Source organism: Pelobates fuscus, chromosome 5 (genome assembly GCF_036172605.1).
Source record: "Pelobates fuscus isolate aPelFus1 chromosome 5, aPelFus1.pri, whole genome shotgun sequence".
Classification (NCBI taxonomy): Eukaryota; Metazoa; Chordata; class Amphibia; order Anura; family Pelobatidae; genus Pelobates; species Pelobates fuscus.
In genome coordinates this window covers 324710521-324729838 of record NC_086321.1, presented here as the reverse complement: position 1 = coordinate 324729838, position 19318 = coordinate 324710521, and the positions used below count along the sequence as shown (strand labels likewise).

The following is a 19318-nucleotide window of genomic DNA, read 5'->3' as shown; positions in this document are numbered from 1 at the left end:
TAGTAGGGTATCAAATATTCTATACTCTGCCCTTGGGTTTTTACATCCAAGATGCATTATCTTGCACTTATCCACATTGAATGTCAGCTGCCACAGCTCTGACCATTTTTCTAGTTTACCTAAATCATTTGCCATTTGGCTTATCCCTCCTGGAAGATCAACCCTGTTACATATCTTAGTATCATCAGCAAAAAAAAATATCAAGACCTTCTGCAATATCACTAATAAAAATATTAAAGAGAATGGGTCCAAGTACAGATCCCTGATGTACCCCACTGGTAACTAGACCTTAATTCGAATATACTCCGTTGACAACAAACATTAAACGTTTCTGGTGAAGTCAGATATCAAGCTCAGCCCCCCAAATATACATATTTTGTAATGTTTCTTTTCCTAGTGCTTCATAATTAAAATTACAATCAAGTTCCAAGGTCACTAACTGGCTTTGATCTCTGTGAGTAAACTGGATCCTGCAAAGATTAATACAGTTTCAAACTGGAGTAAGGGTAAAGAACTACATGTATTGATGGCAAGATGATTACTTGAGTAGTTGTGCTTGGTCCTTAATTCTATAAATGGTCTCTTTGGCACAAAAAAAAAAAAAAAAAGAGATTTTATTTTATCGTTTCACCAGACTTTTTTTTAATCAATTGAGAATGAGCCACTGCACAGCATTATGCTCTGTGATTGTTCACTTGGTGACATTATAATCTTTTTCATTGTAAAATTTTAATATTTTCCAGTTTTATTTTTTTACTAACTTAAGTCATGGATAAACCAACAGCAAAACATTGTCAACATCAATAAGGGTTTTGCATTTAGACTAAAAGCACTTAATGAACACTATGAATATAAGAGTATATACGAAATATACAACGGTATAATCAGCACGCGTGATTTCCAGCTGTGTATAAAGAATCTGCAAGGGCCAGGTGCAGCTTGTGAAGTGAAAAATGACTGAATACACTTTCCGTTATATAGTGTTATATAATGCAATGTTTTTGTCACACTGTGTAACACGGTGGTATCCAGTATTACTGCCATACCACTTCACACAATAATACAGAGCAGTGTCTGCTATCTCTGTTTTACGAATGGTAAAGTAATATTCTGTTGCCGCACTGTTAATGGAGGCAGTAAAACGATCTGAAGATATTCCAGGTCCATATCTTGGAGAAGAAAATGAATGGTGATTGTATATAATAAGCTGGGGAGCTTCTCCTGGGATCTGTTTTAATAAATGCACCCAGTCTCCATCCTTAACTCCAGTGTTACAGTTGAAAGTTACACTTTCCCCAACATTCACTATAGGGTTTGATGGTGTCAGCAATAGTGTCTGAGATTCAGCATCTGGGAGAGTGAAAACACATGTGAGAAACAAACTGAGTAAACATTATAAATTACTAATAAGCAGAACTGGTACATACATGGAATCCAGATCAATGCACAACATATCGACAGTAATATATTCATGTTCAGGCATGCAATGTCCATTTATGCTCTATACATGCTGTGATAGAGCTGTATATATACCGATAACTTGGAACATTGTGGAGCTTCTGATGCAAATGAATCACAGAAAATTATTAATATGGTTACCCTTGATAGATCTATGTAAAACAAGGTTTATAAACAATGCTAAAAACAGTGAATCACAACTGAAAGTAAAAATGTTAAACCAGTTATATATCTTTAACCCCTTAAGGACCAAACTTCTGGAATAAAAGGGAATCATGACATGTCACACATGTCATATGTCCTTAAGGGGTTAAATATAATAAAACCAATAATAATAGGAAGACTTTTCTCTCTGATTGACAGTGGCGTCACTAGGGGGGCAAGAGGGGGCCATGCCCCCCCCCCCCCTACATCATGCTGTCCCCCCCTTAGACCCCCCCCAAATGCCAGCAACCTGCTGGCCACGTGTTTAAATTATATTCCCTCGGGCTGTAACAGTCTGTGGTAGCCCGAGGGAATGCAGGAAAGAGGAGCTGGAGCAGTGCTGGGTGCTGTCTGTGGCCGAAGGGAGCACTGACAGGCTACCCGACACAGGCCACGCCCCCAAATGAAGCCCCGCCCCTGCCGTTAAGCAGCAGCCCTCGCTGCTGCTGCTGCAAAGGCCAGAAGATGGCTGTCTGACGCCCAGCAACAGGTACGCTTGATGTGTGTGTGCTAGTGATGAAGCGTGTGTGTGTGTGTGTATGGACTCAGCAGTCTGTGTGTGTGTGTGTATGGACTCAGCAGTCTGTGTGTGTCTGTGTGTATGGACTCAGCAGTCTGTGTGTGTCTGTGTGTATGGACTCAGCAGTCTGTGTGTGTTTGTGTGTGTATGGACTCAGCAGTCTGTGTGTGTGTGTGGACTCCGCAGTCTGTGTGTGTCTGTGTGTGTGTGTATGGACTCAGCAGTCTGTGTGTGTCTGTGTATGTATGTACTCAGCAGCCTGTGTGTGTATCTATTCAGCAGTCTGTGTGTGTGTGTATGGACTCAGCAGTCTGTGTGTGTGTGTGTGTGTATGGGCTCAGCAGTCTGTGTGTGTGTGTGTGGACTCCGCAGTCTCTGTGTGTGTGTGTGTGTATGGACTCAGCAGTCTGTGTGTGTGTGCGTGTATGGACTCAGCAGTCTGTGTGTGTGTGTATGTACTCAGCAGTCTGTGTGTGTGTATGTACTCAGCAGTCTGTGTGTGTATCTATTCAGCAGTCTGTGTGTGTGTGTATGGACTCAGCAGTCTGTGTGTGTGTGGACTCCGCAGTCTGTGTGTGTGTGGACTCTGCAGTCTGTGTGTGTCTCTGTGTGTGTGTGTGTGTGTGTGGACTCAGCAGTCTGTGTGTGTGTGTGTGTGTGTATGGATTCAGCAGTCTGTGTGTGTGTGTGTGTGTGTGTGTATGGACTCAGCAGTCTTTGTGTGTGTGTATGGACTCAGCAGTCTTTGTGTGTGTATGGACTCAGCAGTCTGTGTGTGTGTATGGACTCAGCAGTCTGTGTGTGTGTGTGTGTGTATGGATTCAGCAGTCTGCGTGTGTGTGTGTGTGTGTATGGACTCAGCAGTCTGTGTGTGTGTGTGTATGGATTCAGCAGTCTCTGTGTGTGTGTGTGTGTGTGTGTGTATGGACTCAGCAGTCTGTATGTGTGTGTATGGATTCAGCAGTCTGTGTGTGTGTGTATGGACTCAGCAGTCTGTGTGTGTGTGGACTCCGCAGCCTGTGTCTGTGTGTGTGTGTGTGTGTATGGACTCAGCAGTCTGTGTGTGTGTGTGTGTGTGTATGGACTCAGCAGTCTGTGTGTGTGTGTGTGTGTGTGTGTGTGTATGGACTCAGCAGTCTGTATGTGTGTGTATGGACTCAGCAGTCTGTGTGTGTATGGACTCCGCAGCCTGTGTCTGTGTGTGTGTGTGTGTGTATGGACTCAGCAGTCTGTGTGTGTATGGACTCTGCAGTCTGTGTGTGTGTGTGTGTGTGGATTCAGCAGTCTGTGTGTGTGTGTGTGGATTCAGCAGTCTGTGTGTGTATGGACTCAGCAGCCTGTGTGTGTATGGATTCAGCAGTTTGTGTGTGTGTGTGTGTGTGTATGGACTCAGCAGTCTGTGTGTGTGTGGACTCTGCAGTCTGTGTGTGTCTGTGTGTGTGTGTGTGTGTGTGTATGGACTCAGCAGTCTGTGTGTGTGTGGATTCAGCAGTCTGTGTGTGTGTGTATGGACTCAGCAGTCTCTGTGTGTTTATGGATTCAGCAGTTTGTGTGTGTGTATGGACTCAGCTGTCTGTGTGTGTGTGTGTGTGTGTGTATGGATTCAGCAGTCTGTGTGTGTGTATGGACTCAGTAGTCTGTGTGTGTGTATGGACTCAGCAGTCTGTGTGTTTGTGGACTCCACAGTCTGTGTGTGTATGCACTCAGCAGTCTGTGTGTGTGTGTGGACTCCACAGTCTGTGTGTGTGTGTGCATGGACTCAGCAGTCTGTGTGTGTGTGTGTATGGACTCAGCAGTCTGTGTGTGTGTGTATGGACTCAGCAGTCTGTATGTGTGTGTGTGTATGGACTCAGCAGTCTGGGTGTGTGTGTGTATGGACTCAGCAGTCTGTATGTGTGTGTATGGATTCAGCAGTCTGTGTGTGTGTGTATGGACTCAGCAGTCTATGTGTGTGTGGACTCAGCAGTCTGTGTCTGTGTGTGTGTGTGTATGGACTCAGCAGTCTGTGTGTGTATGGACTCAGCAGTCTGTGTGTGTGTGTGTGTGGACTCCGCAGTTTGTGTGTGTGTGTGTGTGGATTCAGCAGTCTGTGTGTGTGTGTATGGACTCAGCAGTCTGTGTGTGTGTAAGGACTCAGCAGCCTGTGTGTGTATGGATTCAGCAGTTTGTGTGTGTGTGTATTGACTCAGCAGTCTGTGTGTGTGTATGGACTCAGCCGCCTGTGTGTGTATGGATTCAGCAGTCTCTGTGTGTGTGTGTGTGTGTGTGTGTGTGTGTGTGGATTCAGCAGTCTGTGTGTGTGTGTATGGACTCAGCAGTCTGTGTGTGTGTAAGGACTCAGCAGCCTGTGTGTGTATGGATTCAGCAGTTTGTGTGTGTGTGTGTGTGTGTATGGACTCAGCAGTCTGTGTGTGTATGGACTCAGCAGTCTGTGTGTGTGTGGACTCCGCAGTCTGTGTGTGTCTGTGTGTGTGTGTGTATGGACTCAGCAGTCTGTGTGTGTGTGTGTGTGTATGGATTCAGCAGTCTGTGTGTGTATGGACTCAGCAGTCTGTGTGTTTGTGGACTCCACAGTCTGTGTGTGTGTGTGTGTGTGTATGGACTCAGCAGTCTGTGTGTGTGTGTATGGACTCAGCAGTCTGTATGTGTGTGTATGGATTCAGCAGTCTGTGTGTTTGTGGACTCCACAGTCTGTGTGTGTGTGTGTGTATGGACTCAGCAGTCTAAAATCTGTGTCAGAGTATGCGGTTGTATTTGAAACTTGTATCAGTGTGTATGTGAATGAGGAGTACATCTGAAATCAGTGTCATCATGTGTGTAATGAGGTATATTTATATGCTCCAAGTGTTTTGTTGTCTTTTGACTCTCCATCTTCTTCTGAGTTTGTTTCGCCCGATCTTCACCAATCTGTATGTGTGTCTTCCCACTGACTCCCTTTTTTATATGTCACTCCTTGCCTCCCCTTTTGTTACTCTCTAACAACAGTTGTCACCCATCTGATCAATTTCTGTCCCCCTCACAACCCACTCAGTTGTGCCTGTCCTGCACCTAACACTTCTTCCAAAATAACCCACATTTGTCTTCCATCTCAATTAAAGGGACACTATAGGCACCCAGACCACTTCAGCTTATAGAAGTGGTCTGGGTGCACTGTCCCAGGTCCCTTAAAGGAATCCTATAGTGCCAGGAAAACAAACCCATTTTCCTAGCACTATAGGTCCCTACAGTGCCCCCCTTCAGGCTCCGCCCACGCTTCTGACGTTGGCGGGGGAGACCTAATGTGCATGGTCGCACGCGCATTAAACCTCCCCTCAGGAAAACATTCAATGCTGTTCTATGGGGAAAATCTGACACTGGAGTTCTGTGAGGATGTCCAGCGTCAGATAATGGACCAAAAGTCAGTTTGGATTCCGGAAACCCTCTAGTGGCTGGTAGACAGCCACTGAGGGCAGACTTAGAGCTGCAATGTAAACAGTGGCGTACATACCAGGGTCGCAGGGGTCGCGGCTGCGACCGGGCCCGGCCCACCAGGGGGCCCGGCCGCCCTGCGACCCAGGTATGTACCCACAGGGCCAGCCTCTTCTGCTGGGGGGCCCAGGAGCCGGCCACCTCCGGGCCCCCAGAGGCTGGCACTGCTGTCACCCGGCTGGCTGGCGGGCGCGCGAGGGAGCACTGTCCCCTGGGTGCTCCCTCTTCAGATCCCTTGCGCACCGCACTGAAACGTCATCTTCCGGCTCCGGCATCAGTACGCGGCACGCGAGGGAGCTGAAGAGGGAGCACCCAGGGGACAGTGCTCCCTCGCGCGCCCGCCAGCCAGCCGGGTGACAGTCTGGCCAGCAACACCACTGGACCCCAGGGAATCCCCCCAGCTCTCCCACAGGTAAGGAGGCTGGGGGGATTAAAAACAAAAAAAAACGTTTGAGTGTGTTAGTGTTAGTGAGTGTGTGTGTGTTAGTGAGTGTGTGTGTGTTAGTGAGTGTGTGTGTTAGTGAGTGTGTTAGTGTTAGTGAGTGTGTGTGTTAGTGTTAGTGAGTGTGTGTGTGTGTGTTAGTGAGTGTGTGTGTTAGTGAGTGTGTTAGTGTTAGTGAGTGTGTGTGTTAGTGAGTGTGTGTGTTAGTGTTAGTGAGTGTGTGTGTTAGTGAGTGTGTGTGTTAGTGAGTGAGTGTGTTAGTGTTAGTGAGTGAGTGTGTGTTAGTGTTAGAGTGTGTGTATTAGTGAGTGTGTGTGTTAGTGTTAGAGTGTGTGTGTTAGTGTTAGTGAGTGTGTGTTAGTGTTAGTGAGTGTGTGTTAGTGTTAGAGTGTGTTAGTGTTAGTGAGTGTGTGTGTTAGTGAGTGTGTGTGTTAGTGTTAGTGAGTGTTAGTGTTAGTGAGTGTGTGTGTTAGTGAGTGTGTTAGTGTTTGTTAGTGTGTGTGTTAGTGAGTGTGTTAGTGTTAGTGAGTGTGTGTGTTAGTGTTAGAGTGTGTGTTAGTGAGTGTGAGTGTTAGTGAGTGTGTGTGTTAGTGAGTGTGTTAGTGTTAGTTAGTGTGTGTGTTAGTGAGTGTGTTAGTGTTAGTGAGTGTGTGTGTTAGTGTTAGAGTGTGTGTGTTAGTGAGTGTGGGCCCGGATCAGTTTTCGCACCGGGGCCCCATGGGTTGTGTGTTCTATGGAACTGCGATGTTTTACATTGCAGCACTAAATGCAATAGGGAGACAGCACCCAGACCACTTTAATGAGCTATAGTGGTCTTGGTGCCTACAGTGTCCCTTTAAACCTGTAAAGGTAATTATTGCAGTATTTAGGAAACTGCAATAATAACCTTTGAGGGTTAACTCCACCTGTAGTGTCTGTCTACTAGACAGCCACTAGAGGGACTTCCGGGTTGTTAGGCGTCTTTTGGTCGCCTGACACTGGACGTCCTTACTCTATGCATGAGGACATCCAGCAACATGTAAAACGCTATAGAAAAGCATTATACATGCTTTCCTATGGGGAAAGTACTAATGCGAGCGCAGCCATTGCTGCACATGTGCCTTAGGTCTCAAGAGTGGAGGCGGAGCCTGAACTAGCGTCGAGTGACATAGGTGCTGGAATCAGGAAATTACAGGGTTGGAAACCTGGCACTAAAGTTTCCCTTTAAATTTTTAACCCACCCCATTAATTTTTTTTATTTTTTTTATTTTTTTATTTCATCTTGTTTAAATTTTATACATGACGCATTTAAATATTCAGAAGCATAGGGAATACACTTAAACAGCAAAATAAGCATTATATAAAGGCTTGTACAAAAAAACACACACAGCACAAAAAATACGAAAACATTAACAAAAACAACAACAAAATAAATAAACAAAAAAAAAAACCCTGAGGTGTCTCACCAACATCTTACCCACACCTCTATAAACCCCTGTGTGCCTCTGCCCTGTGTCACCCCTACATCCTACATATGTTTCTGCACTTTTAACCCATAGCTTGCTTACCTGCACCAGCTTGGGAGGATCTGCTGTGCCAGGCTCCTGTTCTCACTCTCCATCCATGCTATGAGTGCTCCGTGTGAGAGGGGAGCAGGGGATGTCACTTCCTGCCCCCTCCCATCCTCACACTGAGCACTGAGCACTATCTGCAGGGAGAGAGGGAGAGGAGACCTGGCAGTGAGAGCAGGTAAGCTGCCAGGTCTCACACTGAGTGGGGGAATTAATTTGCTGAGCGATATGTTGCAGAGCCCCCCTGTATCATCCTGGGCCCCTGCAACCTTCTTTCTCACAGTGGAGACTGCCTCGGGCCCTCGGTCCATGACCGATCTGCCTGAGTGGTCAGTCCGCCCCTGTCCTGGACCACTTGGAGTCGGCAGAGCAGCCCCTGGGCCATCCGTGGCATGTGGGGGCTTGGTCGGTGAGTCAGATGTTGCACTACATTCTCACACCCCGCTTAACACACTGCAGTCACTGTCTTTGCAAACTGGGGGCGGTCAGGGGGCTGGCGTGGGACAGGTATGGGTTCCCGGTGCAGGGGCTGTGCTGAGCTCGGAGTCGGGACCGGGGGATCAACGGCGGGGGCAGTGGCGGTTGCGACCGAGAGGGCGGAATTGACAGGGGGTGTGCCTGACGCGGTGCGGCAGCATGCGTATATGTGTCATTCGCGGGGCCGTTGATGGTGCACCTGAAACAAGACGTGAATGAGAAGTTATGGAAGGGTGAGTTTTGCAAAATCTTTTCCCTTCTCCAATTGGAGGAGTTTCTTGACCTCAAGGACGAGGACAAGAAGGACGAAAAGAAAGAGGAAGAGGAAAAGAGGAGGAGGTATCGGAAGTCCTTTGGTAACTAGTTGAGGGCTTTTTGCATCCTGGCTAGCGTCCTGGGCGAGAAATCGCCGGGGTTGTGCTCATCATTGTTTTGCTACCTAGATGGCATTTGGGAAGCGTACCGCACGTTTGGTGGGCTCGCGTGGTGGAGGTATGATGATCAGTTTAGGCAGAGGCTGGCAGCTAATCCTGGTATGAGGTGGGACCAAATGGACCTTCCTCTCTGAATGAAGCTGATGATGGCGCAGAATGCGCCTCACAAAAGGGCTTATGCTGGCTCTTCAACGAGGGCCAGTGCAAGTGGGGGTCCGGGTGTCGGTTCAAGCAGTGCTCAGGGTGTGGTGGTGCCCACAGGCTCAATCGCTGCTTCAAGCGCAATAGAACTGGGGGGCAGGCAATGGCTGGGGGTGCACCCGCTGCCGCGGGGTCTAACCCCAGTGAGGCTAAGCACGATGGTACCGTGGCTAAGCCGCTACAGTAATAGAGCAGCAGCCAACTTGCTGAGGGAGGGTTTTGAATCAGGGTTTTATCATTCCTTTCCAAGACAGGGTGGGGCCGCTGGGACTGCGCAATCTGCGGTCGGTTGCGGAGTTCCTGGAGGTAGTGCGGGAGAAGCGAGCAAAGGAGGTGCAGTTGGGCAGGATGGCTGGCCCGTTCAGGGCACCGCCCCTGGCTAACTTACGGGTGTCTCCTCTCGGGGTGGTTCCGAAGAAGGAACCAGGAAAATGTCTGCTCATTCACTACCTCTCCTACCCAAAAAGGGGGTCGGTGAATGACGACATTGACGGGCATCTCTGCTCGATCTCTTACGCATCATTTGACCAGGCGGTCGAGCTGGTTAAGAAGGCAGGGGGCTTTGATGGCCAAGGTGGATGTGGAAGCAGCTTTCTGCTTGCTCCCCGTTCACCCCAACTGTCACCACCTGCTGGGTTGTTACTTTGACGGGGGGTATTTTGTCAACTTGTGTCTCACTATGGTCTGTTTAATTTCGTGCTGTTACTTTGAGACATTCAGCTCCTTCATGGAGTGGGTGGTCAAGGAAGAGGCGGGGAGTAAGTCGGTGGTACACTACTTGGATTACTTCGTCTGCATGGGCCTGGCAAACTCGGGGGATTGTCTTCACCTTTTGCGTACTATTGAATGCGTGGCAGGGCAGTTTGGGGTGCCGCTTGCCACAGGTAAGACGGAGGGCCCTACAGAGTGTCTCAGTTTCTTAGGTCTTGAAATTGATTTGGTGCGGGGTGAGTGTCGGTTGCCCCAAGATAAGCTGGTGGGGATGCGAGGGGTCGTTGGGGAGGTGCGCAAGGTGACCCTGCAGCAGCTACAATCGCTCCTGGGCAAACTTAACTTTGCCTGTAGGGTGATCCCAATGGGGCGGATCTTTAGCCGGAGCCTGTCTGCAGCAACAGCAGGGGTACAGTCCCCGCATCATTTCATCAGGGTGTCGGTGGTTATGCGGGCCGACCTGGTGGTGTGAGAGGCGTTCTTGTGTGATTTTAATGGTACGGTGTTCTTTCAGAAAGAGGAGATATCGGTGGAAGAACTTGAGCTCTTCTCAGACGTTTCGGGCAGTGTGGGTTTGGGGCTTTCTTTGGCGGCCGCTGGTGCGTGGAACGGTGGCCGGACGAGTGGGGTGAGAGCCCCCTCATCCGGAACCTGGCATTCCTCGAATTGTTCCCCTTGGTTGTGGCACTGGCACTATGGGGCGATTCGCTGCGGAACCGCGAGGTAGTTTTCTTTTCAGACAACATGGCCGTGGTACACGCAGTTAACAATCTGTCTGCGGCTTATGAGCCGGTTGTACGGTTGTTGCGGCGCTTTGTTTTGCTTTGCATGTCGCTCAATGTGGTTTTTCGTGCGAAGCATGTGCCAGGGTACTTGAACGTCATAGCTGAAACCTTGTCTCGTTTACAGTTGTCCTGGTTTCGGATGGTGGTGCCAGGAGCACTGGAAGTAGGACAGGCGTGACCGGAACAGATGTGGCAGCTCGGAGTATCCTGCTTGGGGGATATGTGAGAGCCTCAGTGGCACATGGCACTTGGGCGGCATACAGTAAGGTCTGGGATGATCTCATGAAGAATTTCGTGGTACGACAGGCGCTTAAGGGGTATCATAAGGGTCGCCGGGTGCCCGACGCTCGGAAGCCTGTGTCAGTGAACGTGCTGGGGGTCTTCTGGGGACGCTGCCGGAGGTATGTTGGGACGAGTTTGAGGAGCGGTTGTTTCGGGCTGCGTTTATCCTGGCCTTCTTTGGAGATTGGGGAATTGGTGAGTGCTAATTGGGTGGCCAGCGGGGGTATTCAAGTGGCCGGGTTACGCATTCAGGAAGGGAGGCTCGTGGTGCGCCTGGCCAGATCAAAAACCGACATCAGGGGCTGAGGTCGGGACGTGACACTAGGTGCTCTGCCGGGTTTGGTGCTCTGTCCAGTAACCACGGTGTCACAATACTTGGCTCGGAGGCCTGCAGTTGAGGGGTCATTGTTTGGTACACATAGATGGCTCTTCCCTCTCTCGATTTCAGTTTGCCAAGGTCTTTCGATTAGGTTTAGCTAAGTTGAGGTTACAACCAGGCAGCTTTGGAACACATTCTTTTCGGCTACTGAATACTGAAGCTGCGCGGTTGGGCCTGGGGGATGCAGTGGTCAAGAGGATTGGGAGATGGGAATCGGTCAGGTTTCAGTCATACGTGCGCTTGGGTATGTTGGACTTGGGTATGTTAGGTATGTACTATGCATGGTGGTGATGCTTTTATTTGTTTCCCTAGGACAAGTCACCTGGATCGTCGGGCATTCCTTCGTGTACTGGCCCGAGAGGAGAGCTGCAGCTAGAGTTAAAGGGCAGCAGGTGGGCTTTCCGATGGACCAGTTGGCAATTCATTGGTTTGGTTATCAGGGGTTTTGTTGGGGGGATGTTTGCAATGCAGTGTTTTGCATGTTAACAGGTGTATTGAGGCCAGACTTCCTAGTGCTCCACACAGGAAGAAATGATCTGGGACTGGTGCTGCAGTGTCGGCTGGTCAAATGGATGAAGCAGGATCTGAATAGATTGCGGGATATGCTCCCTGGTGGTGTGGTCGGAGATGGTACATAGACGGCAGTGGCGGCACGCACGTGACCTGTTGGCCATCTAGCGTTGCCGAGGAAAGGTTAACAGCCTAATGGCTAGTTTTTTTCAGGAAAGTGGGGGCTGTGGTAGTGAGGCACAGGGAATTAGAGGTGGGGTTGCTCGGTTACTATTACTCAGATGGAGTTCACCTCTCCGCAGTGGGGTGGGATCTCCTGAACCTAGGTTGGCAGGAAGGGCGGCAGAAAGCACTGTTTCTTCGGGGTGGGGGAGCTCAGACAGCTTAAGGTTTGAAGGTCTGAGCTCATGGCGGGATAGGGAGCTCTAGGAGAGGAAATAGGCTCCCCAGTAGGACGGTTATGTTAATAGTAATTGGTATGTTGGTAGGTTTCGAGTCCTGGAGGTGGCTCAGAAGCTGGTCATTGTCTTCTTCTCCATTCCCTCTGTGTTTCTGTTCCCCACCCCTAGACTGCTAAATACATACACACAGAGTGCTGAATACATGCACACACAGATTGCTGAGTACACAGACTGCTATATACACACACAGAGACTGCTGAATTCACACACACACAAACAGACTGCTGAATAGACACACACAGACTGCTGAATATAAACACGCAGATTGCTGAATACACACAGAGACTGCTGAATACATACACTCAAAACTGAATACACACACAGACTGCTAATACATACATTCAGTGCTGAATACACACATACAGTCTTCTAAATACATATACACAGACTGTTACATAGTTACATAGCTGAAAAGAGACTTGCGTCCATCAAGTTCAGCCTTCCTCACATATGTTTTTGCTGTTGATCCAAAAGAAGGTAAAAAAAACCTAGTCTAAAGCGCTTCCAATTTTGCAACAAACTAGGAAAAAAATCCTTCTTGACCCCAAAATAGCAGTCAGATGTCTCCTTGGATCAAGCAGCTATTACTCCACTAATTAGAAATTATATCCCTGTATGTTATGTTTTTGCAAGTATTGATCCAATTGCTGTTTAAACATCTGTATGGACTCTGATAAAACCACCTCTTCAGGCAGAGAATTCCATATCCCCATCGCTCTTACTGTAAAAAAAATACCTTTTCTTTGCCTTAGATGAAATAAGTTGCTTGTGCATGTTTGATCCCATAGTGCATAACTCTACGTTAAATTTTATCTGCCAAATTAGTGCCCAGTGAGGATAATTAGGAAGTAATTCAATTATCTCCCAGGACAAAGGCAAATTGCCATTACCCACGAGGTGACAACAGGAGAGGGAAATGCAATAAAATACACAATGTCACGAATGATACATAAAATATATACATGTAACACATCCCCAGATAGCTTAGGTCTGAGCGCACATTTTTACTGAATGGCGCTCAGACAACACACATACAGTTCAATTGCCATGGAGCTAAAGTCTTTTATTACACGAATAGGCTCCATGGCATAGCTATCTGGGTACAACATTCACTAAATACAAAGTCTTGATTGCTCTGGCGTTCGGCAATATGACCGGAGCTAAAAGCAGGGAAGGCTGGCAGCTCAGCGGTGTTCGCGAGTAAAAGTGGCCGCTTTTAAGTTCACTGAGGCTGGGCTGAACACTGCTGGCTGTCCGGGAGCTGTAGAATGTCACCACCGTGCGGGCTCCATGTGTAACCACGACCACCCGGTAACAGCAGCTACTGGGTGGTCAATTGACGGCACAGGCTAGCTACAGGGAGGTCAATTGGCGGCTCACGCCAGCTTCCCGGTGGTCGCGCCTTCGTGCGTCTTTCGGGAAATAACAAGGGAACACACGGGGACTGTACAGGCAAGGAAATAACCGAACAAACAGATGAACGGAGGGAGAATAAACACAATCCACAGACAGACGGTTCTGTCACACATACACTCACTGTTGAATACACAAACACAAATAGCAAGCAGCCCTCCATCATTTATTGGCTACACCAAGGATCCAGTCCCTGCAATAGTTTCAATATGACATTTTTCAAAGGCTAGGATATCATTATAAGGTTATGAAAGGCTAGGATAAGAGAGAGACGCCCCATCCCTAACTTACCTGATCTCTAGTCTGGCCCGCATGTCTCACTTACCTAAACTGTAGGCTGCTCCCCCCATGCCTCACTTACCTAATCTGTAGGCTGCCCCCCCCCATGCCTTACTTACCTTATCTGTAGTCTGGCCCCCACTGCCTCACTTACCTAATCTGTAGGCTGCCCCCCATGCCTCATTTACCTGATCTGTAGGCTGCTCCCCCCCATGCCTCACTCACCTGATCTGTGGGCGGGGAGTTGCTGGTTGCACTCTGTGCTGCTCCCCTAGAGATTCAGTCAGGAGAGAGAAGCAGGGATAGGATGTAGCTTCCTATCGCTATCTTTCTCCATAGACAGACTGGCAGGCACTGGTATTGCAGGGTATCCTCAATCTCAAATGAAAAATACCAGCACAAGCTGAAAAATTCCAGGGGGTGGGGGGGCGAAGGGGGGCAAGTGCCCCCCCCCCCCCCCCCTTTCCCCCTCCTGCGGATGCCCATGTTTCAAGAGAAATCTGCAGGTTTACAATTACTCCTAGAAAATCTTCCCGGCTGTCAACCAGACAACAAGGACGGTTGCCTTCGTCATTAAATTTGAATACTCGCTTAAAGCATACATGAAGGCTTCTTATAGAATGATATTAGTTTCAATGGTTTCCTATTAACAAATTGTGGTGATTGATTACTGAACTTGCAGGTCATGTCTGAATACTTCTCATTGTGAGGCATTGGAATGGCCCAGAGATCATCATTAGTGATGATCTCTCATGGATGGTGTGGAAATGTACAAACAAGATATGTGAACACAACCCAAGTGAAAAAGGTGTTTGATTTAAAACAGACCGGAACTTCCCTGTGTTAGGTGAAGTAGCCAGATAGGTCCCCAAAGACTTCCTCCTGTCTTCAGCAAATATATACAAATAGAATAGGGGATAATCTGCTAAATACAGATACAATGGAAAAACATAGCGTTTAACTGTGTGAGAGTGAGTGACAATGTGTTAATTACGATTGGCCACTCACAAATTTTCAGATGGAAAAAAGCCTTAAGTGAAATCCTTTCTTCAATATTCACTGTGTTTTCTCATCTTCATACTCCCATCAGTAGGTTGGAATATGTAACTCAGAAGAAGAAATATACAGAAAAAATGTAGTGCACTTCCAGAGTGTAGTAAAAAAGATATTTAATAACTTACATATAAACTTAAAACAATTCACATATTTTAAAACTCGCAAGTTGTTTCAAGGGGACTAACACCTGGACTGTGGCATGCAAACTCCGATCCGCGGCTGCATTTTGCAGCTGCTTAGTAGATAACTCCCTAATTCCCACGGTATTAGGGAGCTATCTACTAAAAGGCTGAAAGACCTAAATTGGTCTTTCAGCCACATTTACTAATACTAAGTAAAGATTACTTAGCATTAGTAAATTCTGCCCCTCCTCGCTATACCGCGAGTAGGGGCATGTCTAGTAAGCAGTGAGCAGCTGGGGGCCGGGTGGGGGCCATAAATTAAAATGGGGGGGAGGACCTACTGTCCTCCCCCCCCGGCCCCCACCCCTGGGCGGCGGGTGGGGGCCATAAAGATAATGGGGGGGGACCTACTGTCCTCCCCCCGGCCCCCACCCCTGGGCGGCGGGTGGGGTCCATAAAGATAATAAGGGGGGGGCTACTGTCATCCCCCCTCCCCCACCCCTGCACGGTGGGTGGGGGCCATAAAAATAATGAGGGGGGACCTACTGTCCTCCCCCCGGCCCCCACCCCTGCGCGGTGGGTGGGGGCCATAAATCACAATGGGGGGGACCTAATGTCCTCCCCCCTGGCCCCCACCCCTGAGCGGTGGGTAGGGGCCCTAAATACTAAAAAGGGGGGGACCTAATGTCCTCCCCCTTGGCCCCCACCCCTGAGCGGCAGGTGGGGGCCCTAAATACTAAAAAGGGGGGGGACCTAAGGTCCTCCCCCCTGGCCCTCACCCCTGAGCGGCGGGTGGGGGCCCTAAATACTAAAAAGGTGGGGGGACCTAAGGTCCTCCCCCCTGGCCCCCACCCCTGAGCGGCGGGTGGGGGCCCTAAATACTAAAAAGGGGGGGACCTATTGTCACCCCCTCCCCCCCCCAAAAAATTAACCCCCTATGGTTTTTTATTTGGCCTTTGTTAGTGCTGAAAAAAGAAGATTTAGAAGAAAGAAAACATCGAATGGTAAGTTTTTGGTTTTTTTTTACAGGTACTTAGTTAAAGGTCCCCCCCTCATTATTTTTAGGGTGAGGGTGGTAGGTAGGGGGTTATTTTTTTTTTGGGGGGGGGGGAGGGGGTGACTAGGGGTTTGGGGACCCCTAGTCACCTGGGGGGGACACATTTTTTTTAGGGCCCCCACCCAACGCTCAGGGTGGGGGCCAGGGGGAGGACCTTAGGCCCCCCCCTTATTAGTATTTATGGCCCCCACCCACCGCTCAGGGGTGGGGGCCAAGGGAAGGACCATAGGTCCCCCCTTTTTAGTATTTAGGGCCCCCACCCACCGCTCAGGGGTGGGGGCCAGGGGGGAGGACATTAGGTCCCCCCCTTCTTAGTATTTAGGGTCCCCACCCACCACTCAGGGGTGGGGGCCGGGGGGGACAGAAGTTCCCCCCCTATTTTTTTTTAGGGCCCCCACCCACCGCTCAGGGGTGGGGGCCGGGGGGAGGACAGTAGGTCCCCCCCATATCATTGAGTATACTTTGACAACCCCCCCCCGCCCCCACCCCCGAGCGGGGGTGATATTATATACTCAATGATATGGAATAGGACGGCGGACCGAACATGGCATATGTCCGCCCGCCATGGCGAATGCGAACAAGCGATGTTCGCCAGGAACTATTCGCCACCGAACTGTTCAGGACATCTCTAGTCACTACCTCTATGGTGTATTCCCTTTAATACAATATCTATGTCTGATTTTGGAATGTTTTAAGGTTTGTGAAGGGTTTATACACTTATATTTTAGACTGAATTTAGCCTGAATCTAGTATGTCTAATTCAATTTCACCTGCCTTTGAAAAGAGGGCTAGTGTTCAACATTATAACTCATGTGAGTGATGCAGCTCGATATTCTAATTCACCCTAATAATCATTGCTTTCTAAAAATCTTTGCTCTCAAATGACTTATCCCTATAGTTTGGGAACCACCTTTGGCTTCCTTTATTTGCTAATGCAAAGGGAGTCTTATAGTTCATATTTCTATCAATAGATTTAAATACATGGGAAATGTATTATTCATTAAATATTTCCATTGATCTAAAAGACAGCTCCAAGTAGTGGTATTCGACTATCATTATTTTTTATTCACTTATCAAATGAAGTTAATGTAATTTTCAATTGGTGAGGGATTATAACTTCTGCTATCCTTAGAAAAAGTATTGTTTTTTTTTTTTTTTGTCTGGAGTATTTGATGCACAATGCCGGGCTATTTCCTTGTTACCCTCACTATCAGAACTCTTAGTGCATGTGGGGGTTCTGGTGTAAAAATATGTTTCAAATATTTCCTAATTGAGCATGAGCCACTGTACAGCATTACGCTATGTCCACTTGGTGACACTGAAATCTTTTTAATCGTAAAATGTTAATATATACTAGTTTTGTTATTTTACTAACTTAAGCCATGAATTAACCAGCATCAACTAGAGTTTTGCATTAAAACGCTAAGCACTTCATAAACAGTATGAATATAGGAGAATATGCAAAATAGATAATAGTTCTAATCAGAATGTGTGATTTCCAGCTGTGTATAAAGAATCAGGTGCAGCTTGTGAAGTGAAACATGACTGAATGTCTTCATACATTTCACGTTATATATTGTAATATATTGCAATGTGTTTGTCACACTGTGTAACACGGTGGTATCCAGTATTACTGCCATACCACTTCACACAATAATACAGAGCAGTGTCTGCTATCTCTGTTTTACGAATGGTAAAGTAATACTCTGTTGCCGCACTGTTAATGGAGGCAGTAAAACGATCTGAAGATATTCCAGGTCCATATCTTGGAGAAGAAAATGAATGGTGATTGTATATAATAAGCTGGGGAGCTTCTCCTGGGATCTGTTTAAATAAATGCGCCCAGTCTCCATCCTTAACTCCAGTTTTACAGGTAAAAGTTACACTTTGTCCAACATTCACTGTAGGGTTTGATGGTGTCAGCAATAGTGTCTGAGATTCAGCATCTAGGAGAGTGAAAATACATGTGAGAAACAAACTGAGTAAACATTATAAATTACTAATAAGCAGAACTGGTACATACATGGAATCCAGATCAATGCACAACATACAGACAGTAATGTATTCATGGTCAGATATAAGATGTCTATTTGTGCTCCGTACATGATGTGATAGAGCTGTATTTATACCAAGGACTTGGAATATTGTGGAGCTACTGATGCAAATTTATCACAGTGAATCACAGCTGAAAGTAAAAATACAAAGTCAGTGATATTTCTTTAAATATAATAAAACCAATCAAAAACTAACTAGATTTGTAAGCATTCATCACAGTGTGTGAACTCTCATTAAAATAGTTAATTTACACATATAGTTTAATTGTGAGACAATGAGTCTAAAAAAATGTGTTTCATATTATGTATAAACTTTGAACTGCTATATAAGTGCATCAAAGAATTGACTTTAAACGGCGTTGATATCACCCATGTTGATGGTTTATTACTGATTTGCTCATAAATACTTATCTCTGTATTGACATCATCCTAAAACCTCTGAAATCATCAGGGTCACAAGCACCCTTTGGAAGCCAATTAATGAAAAAAATATCTAAGAAATTATAATACAAACATTCTTAGAAGAAGTTATTACTTATTAGTACTGAGACACATTTACAAATATTCACCACAAAGCTTACAGTGTCACTTTAACACCCTAGAACATAATATTTTATCATAATTCACTTTTTTAAGGAATGCACTGATTTAAGAGAGAGTGGACATAAGGGTGAAAAAAAAGAAAGAATAAGGAGAGGAAAATGAAGTAAACGAGAGAGTGTGAAGCTTATGCTGAGAACAATAAAATAGAAAAAAGAGAGAATAGGAAAAAGTGCGGAAGAGGAAGTTGTAAGCAGTAAAAGAAAGAGGGGATGGTAGAAATCAAAAAAAGAAAAAAGGAGAAGGAAAAAAGAAAGTCAGGAAGAGAAAAAAGGTAAACATAAAAATGACAAGGAAAATATAAAAATGAAAGGAATAAAAAGGAAGGAAAAGGGAAAAATTGGATAAAAGAAAAAAAATTACAAAAAGATAACAGAACAAATCTATATTTCCTTGACCTAAGTAATCCTTTCTAATTAAAATCTCAACTATAAGCTGAACTTATTTCACTCCACCAGATACCAATATCTCGAACCCTATCCCTGTCAAATGGCACAAAAATTAAAATAAAATGTTAGGTACTGATACATATATATATATATATATATATATATATATATATATATATATATATATATATATATATATATATATAGATAGATAGATAGATAGATAGATAGATATTCTGCTCCCTTCAATCTCCTGAATCTGCTAAAATGTAATTCAAGCTCAAAGCTTGTTGTAAAATTTAAAGGAAACAGTTCAAAAAACTGTTGGAAAATTGATGGTGGAAGAAGATATCTCTCACCCAACGCTCTCTCTCAGATTCCTTATCCACAATAATGGAAAACTTTTACAAAATAATCAAAAAAGACCTAGACTCAAATACAACTGAGCTAAAAAATAAAGTGATTA

At 46.5% G+C, this 19318-nt stretch overlaps 1 protein-coding gene across 5 annotated transcripts in view; it reads right to left on the bottom strand.

Annotated features, from left to right (window-relative positions):
* Positions 1-19318, bottom strand: part of LOC134611593 (immunoglobulin lambda-1 light chain-like) — a 565493-nt gene that overhangs the window by 466378 nt on the left and 79797 nt on the right. For 2 of the 5 annotated variants that reach the window (XM_063455619.1, XM_063455620.1), the window contains exons 1-2: positions 1428-1489; positions 1025-1350 (exon numbers count right to left, since the gene is read on the bottom strand). The exons of 2 other annotated variants lie outside the window; for them this stretch is intronic. In XM_063455619.1, the coding sequence (XP_063311689.1) occupies positions 1025-1350; positions 1428-1473 (372 nt within the window). In that variant the 5' untranslated portion in view covers positions 1474-1489. Of the gene's footprint in view, positions 1-1024; positions 1351-1427; positions 1490-19318 lie in introns of those variants that run through there. One more of the 5 variants, XM_063455621.1, reaches the window with a different exon arrangement.